General features: G+C 42.4%; 1 protein-coding gene across 1 annotated transcript; it reads left to right on the top strand.

The window, feature by feature from the left end:
- Positions 1 to 561: 561 nt before the first annotated feature.
- Positions 562 to 5,285, top strand: LOC121846902 (piggyBac transposable element-derived protein 4-like). The gene is made up of 2 exons (XM_042325567.1): positions 562 to 777; positions 3,406 to 5,285. Exon 2 carries the CDS (start codon positions 3,795 to 3,797, stop codon positions 4,503 to 4,505), a length of 711 nt encoding a protein of 236 aa, XP_042181501.1. The 5' UTR covers positions 562 to 777; positions 3,406 to 3,794; the 3' UTR covers positions 4,506 to 5,285.
- Positions 5,286 to 12,332: the final 7,047 nt, after the last annotated feature.

The raw sequence follows: 12,332 nt of genomic DNA, 5'->3' as shown, positions 1-12,332 counted from the left end.
ACATATGCCTTTGGCAAGTCAGCAGACCGTCTTGTGATCTACATGTGTTACTGGGTAAATGACCAGCCAGGCTTTTGAGTACTGGGGATTTGTATCCCAAGAGGACAGAAGAAGTCAGGATTTTCCACTCTTTGTAAAAAAAAATTGTGCCAATAGCACGAAGGACATTTAAACTTGTTTTCTGGACAATGTATCAAACCAAAAAACTCATGACATGTTGATACTTGAAGCATACTGTGAACATTTTCCTAACCTTTCCTATATCATTAAAAAGGGTTTAATTGGTATTTGCTGTATTATCAAATGTATGAATTTGACCAAAAGCATGTTTAGTACCAACAGGCTACGTATTTCATCTTGCGGACAGTTAAACTGTTTTCTGTACAAGTAGAAACATTCTGGGAACACTTATGAGGAAATCTCAAATTTAGCTCATGAACATACTGTGAGTATCACTATAAATTACAGGACATGCAAACATGTCAGATCAAGTTTCTTCATAGTGTGACCACACTAAGTTGAACTGAGTGATCAAATCTCCTTTGAAACCAAACACCCATCGACTTGTCTTATCCTACTCAGACGGACAAAATCATCCCTGAGGGGATCCTGTGAGATGAGCTGACTGAGTTCGCAATCCATCCGGGCTGGGACCTGAAGGAGGGATTCATTGCATGGAAGCTGCTCTAATAGACTTCACTGAGGACTGGGAGAGAGGAACTGGGAATCGCTCCTTCGGCTGTGAATTACTCCAGACCACTGGCTTCAGCTCCACTGGTGAGAGAGAATGGGACAACCATCCTCTATCTAATCCTAACAGAATCTCACTGAGAGGGAACAAGATACAAGTCATTTGCATTGTTACATTATTCATATCCTATGAAAGTGGCATTGTGTGTCTAAGGTGGTGGAAGTCATTGAGTAATTGTAAGACGGCAGGTCTAATCTACAAGCCCTTGGTCAATACTGTCCCGGCAGTTTACATTTGAATGCTAACTGAAGCGCTATAATTTTGTGGTTGTGAACACCTGTGTTGTAGTAGTCTCTAACATTTTATCTTTCAATGAATATGATCATATTCTCAAAGCCCTGTGTATATATTATTTTATTTTCCTAAGATTAGTACGGGAGCCATTCATATTGACCTGCGGAGACTTTCACCTCAATAACTGTTGTATCCTATTATACCATACCTTTAAATTGTATCTGTTAACTACCTCACTGCCCAACTCATTTAGTATAGTAAATCAAACCTTAAATGAATTTGTGGCACTGAGTTCATTTGCGAGTGATCAAGTTTTTGAGGTTCCGGAGCTTGACGACTGTTCAGAATGAGTATATAAAGTAAGGTGACTGTTGATTAAGACTATTGATGATATAGGATTAATGGTATAACGGTTAATGATTATCAGTAGTTGAGTCAATACGATTATTTTGGATAGGATAAACAAATTAAATCAGACCAATTAATTATTCCAGTAATTAATCAAGAAATGATCTTGAATATTAATTAGCCAAAAGTTAGTGACACTTTAAATTGCCCCTATTACTATGTAACTGCACTGTAATAACCGCATGGGCACATGCTCTGGTATGCCATTGAGTGCTATCAGTTATTACACAATTGGAACAAGGAACGTGTAATTACACAACCACTTGCTGAAGGTAATTCCACGTGTAACTAATGTTTTAAACATTCTTGTTCCAATATGCAACTAATGTTTTGTAATTACACGTTTGAAAGTCACCTGTTAAATAACCCAAACCGTGTTACATGTAACTACAAGGTGCCGCTACCATCGAATCCACATATCAGGGTTGATAAATAGGCTAGGACTGAGTAACAACAATTGTAACAAGGCACACCCGGTCATGTACCTACCCAGGAGCACCAACTTCATGTAAAGTGAAACCTAGTAGGGTATAACCTTTCTTGGGGTTAGGCATCCCGCTTGCGGGACAACTTCCGGAGGAACTGGAGGGCGCACAATTCAAAGAAATAATAATAAAAATGATGGATATTTAGGTACATACAAGTGTCCTATATCGGTTGAAAGCTTAAATTCTTGTTAATCTAACTGCTCTGTCCGATTTACAGTAGCTATTACGGCGAAAGCATCCCATGTGATTGTTTGAGAACGGCGTCGATCATCAAAATATGACTTTGTAGTTACAATGTAACAACCTTTGCAAAAAATAGCCAGCAAAAAGGAGACAGGAGAACATTTTTCAGGTAACTTTTTTTAATGGATATGGCAAAGCATCATATTCAAACCATTCCAGACTCAAAGCAATAACTATTAGTAAAACATACTCACTAGTTAGTAAAACGTACTAACACAGGGTGGTAAAGCTAGCTAGATAGCGTTCCCCAATTTTTCACTCATGAAGCAAGAGCTGAGCACTGCTAAGCACTGGCACAATGTCAGCACATTTTCCAACTTGGTCAATAAACTTACTGTGAAGCATCATGCTTTAGGGCTGTTTTTCTGCAAAGGGACCAGGACGACTGATCCGTGTACAGGAAAGAATGAATGGGACCATGTATCGTGAGATTTTGAGTGAAAACCTCCTTCCATCAGTAAGGGCATTGAAGATAAAACGTGGCTGGGTCTTTCAGCATGACAATGATCCCAAACACACCGCCCGGGCAACGAAGGAGTGGCTTCATAAGAAGCATTTCAAGGTCCTGGAGTGGCCTAGCCAGTCTCCAGATCTCAACCCCATAGAAAATCTTTGGAGGGAGTTGAAAGTCTGTGTTGCCCAGCAACAGCCCCAAAACATCACTGCTCTAGAGGAAATCTGCATGGAGGAATGGGACAAAATACCAGCAACAGTGTGTGAAAACCTTGTGAAGACTTACAGAAAACGTTTGACCTCTGTCATTGTCAACAAAGGGTATATAACAAAGTATTGAGATAAACTTTTGTTATTGACCAAATACTTATTTTCCACCATAATTTGCAAATAAATTAATTAAAAATCCTACAACGTGATTTTCTGGATTTTTTTCATCTCATTTTGTCTGTCATAGTTGAAGTGTACCTATGATGAAAATTACAGGCCTCTCTCATCTTTTTAAGTGGGAGAACTTGCACAATTGGTGGCTGACTAAATACTTTTTTGCCCCACTGTATATATATATATATATATATATATATATATATAAATGGTATAGTGTAGAATGTAAGCAAACCCATACATCTCAACACAGCCAGCATGCTTCCTCCAGTCATTCTACATTAGAGGGAGCATGGTCTACCAACTGCTGCTATTTGAGGCAGGCCCACAACAATGGCCAAAGTGAAATGGAACAGCACTTTATGTTCCCTGTACTCTATATATATGTTTATTATACCTGTTGATATATGTGAAACTATTCAAACTGAAAATTGTCTTTCACAGTGGCACTGACTCCGACTGGGAGCCCCCATTGCCAACTTGTCCATCCCCCTCTTCCAGCTGTACCCCTGCTGTCTCTGGCTCCACACCTCCCGGGCCATCTAGAGGTGTGAAGGCACTGACAAAGCGGAGGAGGGGAAGTGTGCCACCCGCTAACAGAGGGACAGAAGGGCGTTGGCACACCGTCCTAGAAGATGATGTGGAGCCACCCCAACCAACTTTTAGGCCGAAAAGGAAGCCAGGACCTCAGGTGAACCCGACCACAACTTACACCCCCCTTCAGCTTTTTCAGCTGTTTTTCACACAATCTGTTGTAGATTCGCTCGTGTCTAACACAAATAAGTATGGGGAGAGGAAGCAAGCAGGCAAAAAGGTAGCATGGAAGCATATCAATGTCAGACTTTTTCTGCTACCTTTCACTGGTCATCTACATGGGGCTGGTGAGGCTGAAATGCCTGAAGGACTACTGGACTCTCTACCAACTGTCTTTCCCCATGACTGTTATGTCCTGCAAAAGGTTTCTGGTTCTCTCACAGGCGCTTCATATCAGTGACCCAAAGGTTGATGAAGAGAATGAGAAGAGAGGCACAGCAACGTTTAATAGACTGTGCAAAATCAAACCTCTCTACCACAGCATTGTTGAGGCCTGCAAGACGTACTTTCAGCCAGCCCAGAACGTGTCAATCGATGAGAGGATGGTAGACTCAAAGGCCAGAATTGGCCTCAAACAATACATGAGAAACAAACCAACCAAGTGGGGTTACAAGCTGTTTGTGTTAGCTGATTCTGTGTGTGCCTACACATGCAATTGCTTTGTCTATGAGGGGAAGAACAGTTTTGCTACCGGTAAAGGACTTAGCTATGACTCTGTAATGGAGTTATTGGATTTTCAACTGCTAGGGAAGGACTACAAACTGTTTGTGGATAACTTCTACACAAGCCTTACCCTGTTTGCATCCCTAAGGAAGCTGGATGTGTGGCCTTGTGGAACCATTCGTACTAACAGGGTGGGCTTTCCGAAGACGAAGGTGAACGACATGCCTAAGCGGGCTGAGCGGGGGACCATATGCGATGGATCCGTGAAGATGGCCTGCTTTTTGTAAAGTGGATGGATACCAGAGAGGTGGTGATGTGCACAAGAATCCACAAGTCCTTCAATGGGGATCATGTTGTCAGGCGTGTGAAGGACGGTGCCGGGGTTATGGACCACCAAAAATGTCCCCATTCCAACTGCAGTAAAGGACTACAACAAGAGCATGGGAGGTGTGGACCTGTCAGATGCACTGATAGGCTATTACAGTGTTCTACGTAAGACAATGACATGGCACAAGACCTTCTATCATTTCATTGAATGCATTCAACCTACACAAGGAAATGGCTGAGCTGTGGAAAGCCCTTCCTCTCACAGAAAGCCTTCAGAGAGCAGCTCATCAAGGAGCTTGCTGGCTACAGCACCACTGCACCAAGCCCTTTCCCGTCTGCTCCTGCCACAAGTGTTCATCTGCCCAAATATATTTGTGCAGGCATGGATGTGCCTAAGGGCCAAAAGGGCACAACATGGAGGCGTTGCTGTGTTGTTTACAAGATGAAGTACCCTATCACATGCACCACCACATGCTCGGTGACCCTCTGCTTTACATCAGAAAGAGACTGCTATGGCATCTGGAATCAGCAGCAGAATATTGTGTAGAGCTTTGGCAAAGTGGGTAGGATAATATGGCAAAGTGGGTGGGGGCTGGGGTCAGTTTGTTATATCTGGAGTACTTTTCCTGTCTTATCCGGTGTCTTGTGCGAATTTAAGTCTGTTCTCACTTTTTCTCCTTCTTTCTCTCGGAGGACCTGAGCCCTTGGACCATGCTTCAGGACTACCTGCCGTGATGACTCCTTGCTGTCCCCAGTCCAACCGGCCTTGCTGCTGTTCTAGTTTCAACTGTACTGCCTGCGGCTACGGAACCCTAAACTGTTCATTTTTACTCTTGAGGTTTTTACTCTTGAGGTGCTGTCCTGTTGCACCATCTACAACCACTGTGATCTCCACCCGGCACAGCCAGAAGAGGACTGGCCACCCCTCATAGCCTGGTTCCTCTCCTGGTTTCTTCCTAGGTTTTTTCCTTTCTAGGGAGTTTTTCCTAGCCACCGTGCTTCTACACCTGCATTGCTTCCGGTTTGGGGTTTTAGGCTGGGGCTATATAAATATATTTGATTTGATAGAGGACTGAGGGTCTTCCAAATATTGAAAGTGTGTAAATAGTTACCCATGTTATTTAGTAAATGTGTATATATATTTATTTTTATCAATAATTATTTTTTTTCCCCAATTTTCTTTTTTCATTTATTTTTCAAAAATATTTGGTATTTTGTATATAGTTATTTGTTTCAAAATGTATACCTTCACCAATTTGGCCACTTGGGTACATTTGGGCTACTTGTGTGGGACACCTGGGGGACTTCATGATAAATGTCATGTAGCACAATCATTTTGGAAGTTATCATTCTGAAACTTTGCACAAGTACTGTTCCCCTATTATCTTTTTCACTGAAATTGGCCCCATCATCCTATCTGAATGTTTGTTTTATCTTGTTCATTTTAAAGATGATGATACCAAAAAATTCATTGTATTATCTAAACCAGATCTATTGTGTTATATTCTCCTACATTCAATTCACATTTACACAAACTTCAGATTGTTTTCTTTCAAATGGTACCAAGAATATACATATCCTTGGTTCTGTGCCTGAGCTACAGGCTGTTAGATTTGGGTATGTCTTCAGGTGGAAATTGCACAAAGTAGGGGGGTAGCTCTACTAAGATACTGACTGACTAGGCTATTTCTTATTCATATTTTTGGTGGTTTAATTTCAGATGAAGAGGGAGTTAGATCACTAGAAAAGCAGCATTCAGGGCCCGTATTCACAAAGCATCTCAGAGTAGGAGTACTGATTTAGGATCCGTTTTGCCTTTTATATCACAAACAATGAAAGGGTGAGCTGGTCCTAGCTCACGATTCCTACTCTTAAGACACTTTGTGAATACAGACCCTGGATGAAAGCTGTTGCCCAATACCTTGCACAGCAGTCTTTCACCATAGGAACCTAGAGGTATTTCCGTCAATGCTTATGAGCTGAATATTTGTATGTGAATTTCCATATATCAATGACACTAACAAAAGGATTGAATTGATCAGCAACATGTGCAGTGAACCTGACTTTGGAGATGGATGGTAGATAATGCATTTATTGTCATCTCCCTATCAGGCCACTGCATGCTGTAACATGGGCTTGGATGGAGACACACATCTTCTTCAAGCTTCCTGACTGAATACTGGGGGGTTTCAGTGGTTCTAGAAGCAAGGGCCTTACCTGGGAGTACAGCAACAGTCTCTATATCTCTCAGCCATTCTGTCAACATATATTGTATGTAACCACTCTAATTCTTACTCCCTGCTACGTATGCAAGACCTCAAAACTTGAGACATCTGTGGCATTGTGTTGTGTGACAACTGCACATTTTAGAGTGGCCTTTTATTGTCCCTAGCACAAGGTGCACATGTGTAATGCTGTTTAATCAGCCTTTTGATATGCCACGCCTGTTTTCTTGGCAAGGGAGAAATGCTGACCAACAGGGATGTACTTGTGAAAGTATTCACCCCCTGTCACGGCCGTTGTTGGTGGAAAAAGGTGAGGACCAAAGCGCAGTGTGGTATGTGTTCATGATGTTAATATTTAATGAATCAAACTGAACACTGAAATAAAAAACAACAAAGTGAACAAACGAAACCGAAACAGTTATGTCTGGTGCAGAATACAAACACTCAACAGAAAACAATCACCCACAAGTCAAGCGTGAAAACAAGCGACCTAAGTATAGTTCTCAATCAGGGACAACGATTGACAGCTGTCTCTGATTGAGAACCATACCAGGCCAAACACAGAAATCCCAAATCATAGAAAAAAGAACATAGACTGCCCACCCCAACTCACGCCCTGACCATACTAAAACAAAGACAAAACAAAGGAACTAAGGTCAGAACGTGACACCCCCTTGGCATTTTTCCTATTTTGTTGCCTAAGAACCTGGAATTAAAATGTATTTTGGGGGGGTTTGTATCATTTAATTTACATAACATGCCTACCACTTTGAAGATGCAAAACATTTTTTATTGTGAAACAGACAAGAAACAAGACAAAAAAACCAGACAACTTGAGCATGCATAACTATTCAACACCACAAAATCAATACTTTGTAGAGCCACTTTTTGCAGGAATTACAGCTGCAAGTCTCTGGGGGGTATGTCTCTGTAAGATGCCCATTCTCTGCCCATTTTTCAATTTAAAACTGCTCCAGCTTCGTCAAGTTGGATGGGTTCCGCTGGTGTACATCAATCTTTGTAAGTCATACCACAGATTCTCAATTGAATTGAGGTACAGTGCCTTGCGAAAGTATTCGGCCCCCTTGAACTTTGCGACCTTTTGCCACATTTCAGGCTTCAAACATAAAGATATAAAACTGTATTTTTTTGTGAAGAATCAACAACAAGTGGGACACAATCTTGAAGTGGAACGACATTTATTGGACATTTCAAACTTTTTTAACAAATCAAAAACTGAAAAATTGGGCGTGCAAAATTATTCAGCCCCTTTACTTTCAGTGCAGCAAACTCTCTCCAGAAGTTCAGTGAGGATCTCTGAATGATCCAATGTTGACCTAAATGACTAATGATGATAAATACAATCCACCTGTGTGTAATCAAGTCTCTGTATAAATGCACCTGCACTGTGATAGTCTCAGAGGTCCGTTAACAGCGCAGAGAGCATCATGAAGAACAAGGAACACACCAGGCAGGTCCGATATACTGTTGTGAAGAAGTTTAAAGCCGGATTTGGATACAAAAAGATTTCCCAAGCTTTAAACATCCCAAGGCAGCACTGTTCAAGCGATAATATTGAAATGGAAGGAGTATCAGACCACTGCAAATCTAGCAAGACCTGGCCGTCCCTCTAAACTTTCAGCTCATACAAGGAGAAGACTGATCAGAGATGCAGCCAAGAGGCCCATGATCACTCTGGATGAACTGCAGAGATCTACAGCTGAGGTGGGAGACTCTGTCCATAGGACAACAATCAGTCGTATATTGCACAAATCTGGCCTTTATGGAAGAGTGGCAAAAAGAAAGCCATTTCTTAAAGATATCCATAAAAAGTGTCGTTTAAAGTTTGCCACAAGCCACCTGGGAGACACACCAAACATGTGGAAGAAGGTGCTCTGGTCAGATGAAACCAAAATTGAACTTTTTGGCAACAATGCAAAACGTTATGTTTGGCATAAAAGCAACACAGCCCATCACCCTGAACACACCATCCCCACTGTCAAACATGATGGTGGCAGCATCATGGTTTGGGCCTGCTTTTCTTCAGCAGGGACAGGGAAGATGGTTAAAATTGATGGGAAGATGGATGGAGCCAAATACAGGACCATTCTGGAAGAAAACCTGATGGAGTCTGCAAAAGACCTGAGACTGGGACGGAGATTTGTCTTCCAACAAGACAATGATCCAAAACATAAAGCAAAATCTACAATGGAATGGTTCAAAAATAAACATATCCAGGTGTTAGAATGGCCAAGTCAAAGTCCAGACCTGAATCCAATCGAGAATCTGTGGAAAGAACTGAAAACTGCTGTTCACAAATGCTCTCCATCCAACCTCACTGAGCTCGAGCTGTTTTGCAAGGAGGAATGCGAAACAATTTCAGTCTCTCGATGTGCAAAACTGATAGAGACATACCCCAAGCGATTTACAGCTGTAATCGCAGCAAAAGGTGGCGCTACAAAGTATTAACTTAAGGGGGCTGAATAATTTTGCACGCCCAATTTTTCAGTTTTGGATTTGTTAAAAAAGTTTGAAATATCCAATAAATGTCGTTCCACTTCATGATTATGTCCCACTTGTTGTTGATTCTTCCCCAAAAAATACAGTTTTATATCTTTATGTTTGAAGCCTGAAATGTGGCAAAAGGTTGCAAAGTTCAAGGGGGCCGAATACTTTCGCAAGGCACTGTATGGGCTTTGGCTAAGCCATTCTAAGCCATTTAAATGTTTCCCCTTAGTGTTTCATTAGCAGTATGTTTAGGGTCATTGTCCTGCTGGAACGTGAACCTCCGTCCCAGTCTCAAATCTCTGGAAGACAAACCGGTTTCCCTCAAGAATTTACCTGTATTTAGCTCCATCCATATTTTCTTCAATTCTGACCAGTTTCCCAATCCCTGCCGATGAAAAACATCCCCACAGCATTAAGCTGCCACCACCATGCTTCACTGTGGGGATGGTGTTATCAGGGTGATGAGAGGTGTTCGGTTTGGCCCAGACATAGCATTTTCCTTGATGGCCAAAAAGCAAAATTTTTGTCTTATCTGACCAGAGTACCTTCTTCCATATGTTTGGGGAGTCTCCCACATTCCTTTTGGCGAACACCAAATGTGTTTGCTTATTTTTTTCTTCAAAACTTCTTAAGGCTATGGGGCAGTATCCTGAATTTCCGGCTGACTGACGTGCCCAAAGTAAACTGCCTATTACTCAGGATCAGAAGTTAGGATATACATATGGTAGCATTGGATAGAAAACTCTCTGAAGTTTCTAAATCTGTTAAAATAATGTCTGTGAGTATAACAGAACTGATTTGGCAGGCAAAAACCCGAGGAGGGTTTTGTTTGGAGGTCACAGGCCTTTTCAATGCAAGCCTATGGGATATACAAAAAAATAGCTCCCAGATTGCAGTTCCTATGGCTTTCACTAGATGTCAACAGTCTTTATACAGGGTTTCAGGCTTGTTTCTTGAAAAACGAACAAATAGTTGTAGTTTATCCAAGGGGTTCCATCAGGAAAGGTAGGCTTTTGGCGTGCGTGAATGAGGGTGCGCCCTTTCGTTATTTTCCTTTTCTATTGAACACCATTCTTTCCGTCTGAAATAATATTCTTTATTTACATATTAGGGTACCTGACGATTGATTAGAAACATTGTTTGTAAACTTTGGACGAAGGTTACCGGTAGGTTTTTGGATTTCTTTGTATGCATGTTGAAGGAGTGGATTACTGAAATCAATGGCGCCAACTAAACTGACTTTTTTGGATATAAAGAAGAACTTTATTGAACAAAATGAACATTAATTGTGTAGCTGGGACCTTTGGGATTGCAAACAGAGGAAAATCTTCAAAAGGTAAGTGATTTATTTTATCGCTATTTGTGATTTTGGTGAAGCCTGTGCTGGTTAAAAAAGTATTTTGATGTGGGGCGCTGTCCTCAGGTAATCGCATGGTATGCTTTCGCCGTAAAGCCTTTTTGAAATCTGACAAAGCGGTTGGATTAACAAGAAGTTAAGCTTTTTAATGATGTAAGACACTTGTATGTTAATGAATGTTAAATATTATGATTTTGTCATTTGAATTCGGCACCATCCAATTTCACCGGATGTTGTCGAATTTGATCCCACTACCGGGATACGATCCCTAAGAATTAAGCAATTACTTTTTTTCTGGCCACTCTTCCATAAAGCCCAGTTCTGTGGAGTGTATGGCTTAAAGTGGTCCTATGGACAGATACTCCAATCTCCGATGTGGAGCTTTGCTGCTCCTTCAGGGTTATATTTGGTCTCTTTGTTGCCTCTCTGATTAATGGCCTACTTGCATGGTCTGTGAGTTTTGACAGGTTTGTTGTTGTGCCACATTCTTTCCATTTTTTAATAATGGATTTAACAGTGCTCTGTGGGATGTTCAAAGTTTTGGATATTTTTTATAACCCAACCCTGATCTGTACTTCTTAGAGTTATTTATAACTTGTCAGAAATGTCCAGATCAACTAGCCCATGTCAGCTAATAACTTTTTATTTTGTGTTTTTAGCCCATAGATATTGTTGTAATTATTTTCTCACTCAAATATCACATGAATACACATTAGACATGGCAAAATATATAGCATTGCAAGAAAATGTGTTTTAAAACTACACCATTTCCTTTGCACTCCATGTCAAAATGTGTAGAATTGCAGGAAATGAGCTAGGACGGATTGTGCCGGCTCAGCGCTCCTGGTCTCCTGTACTTCTTCTCGGTCCAGGATATCCTGCGCCGGATCTACGCACTGTGTCGCAAGTGCGCCTTCACAGCCCAGTGCGTCCTGTGCCAGCTTCATGCACTTGCCGGGCTGGAGTGAGCATCCAGTCAGGAAGGGTTGTGCCAGCTCTGCACTCTACACCTCCAGTGCGCCTCCACAGTCCAGTGCCTCCTCCCCGCACTCGCCCTGAGGTGCGTGTCATCAGCTCAGTACCACCAGTACCGGCACCATGCATCAGGCCTCCAGTGCGCCTGCACAGTCAAGAGCTTCTGGCGACATTTCCCAGTCCATAGCTTCAGGCGACAGGTTTCCAGTCCAGAGCTTCCGGCGACTTTTCACAGTCCGGAACCTCCAACGATGGTCTGCGGTCCGGAAGCACCAGCAACGGTCGGCGGTCCAGAACCTCCAGCGACGGACGGCGGTCCGGAGCCTCCAGCAACGGTCGGCGGTCCAGAGCCTTCAGCAGGGGTTCTCAGTCCAGATCCTCCTGCGACGATATACGGTCTGGTTCCTCCGGCGACGATCCACGGTCCGGTGCCTCCAGAAATGACGTATCTGCGAGTGCAGTGGGTACTTCGCCCCGCACCGGAGCCGCACCCGAATGTAGATGCCCGCCCGACCCGACCCTATTGAGGTTTTGCGGTCGGAGTCCTCATCTTTGGGGGGGAGTACTGTCACGCCCTGACCATGGAAAGCTGTTTATTCTCTATGTTGGTTGGGGCGTGATAGTGACTAGGTGTATTGTATTTCTATGGTGGCCTGATATGGTTCCCAATCAGAGGTAGCTGTTTATCGCTGTCTCTGATTGGGGATCATATTTAGGTAGCC

The sequence above is a fragment of the Oncorhynchus tshawytscha genome, linkage group LG08, assembly GCF_018296145.1.
Source record: "Oncorhynchus tshawytscha isolate Ot180627B linkage group LG08, Otsh_v2.0, whole genome shotgun sequence".
Lineage (NCBI taxonomy): Eukaryota > Metazoa > Chordata > Actinopteri > Salmoniformes > Salmonidae > Oncorhynchus > Oncorhynchus tshawytscha.
This window is presented reverse-complemented; position numbering and strand designations above follow the sequence as displayed.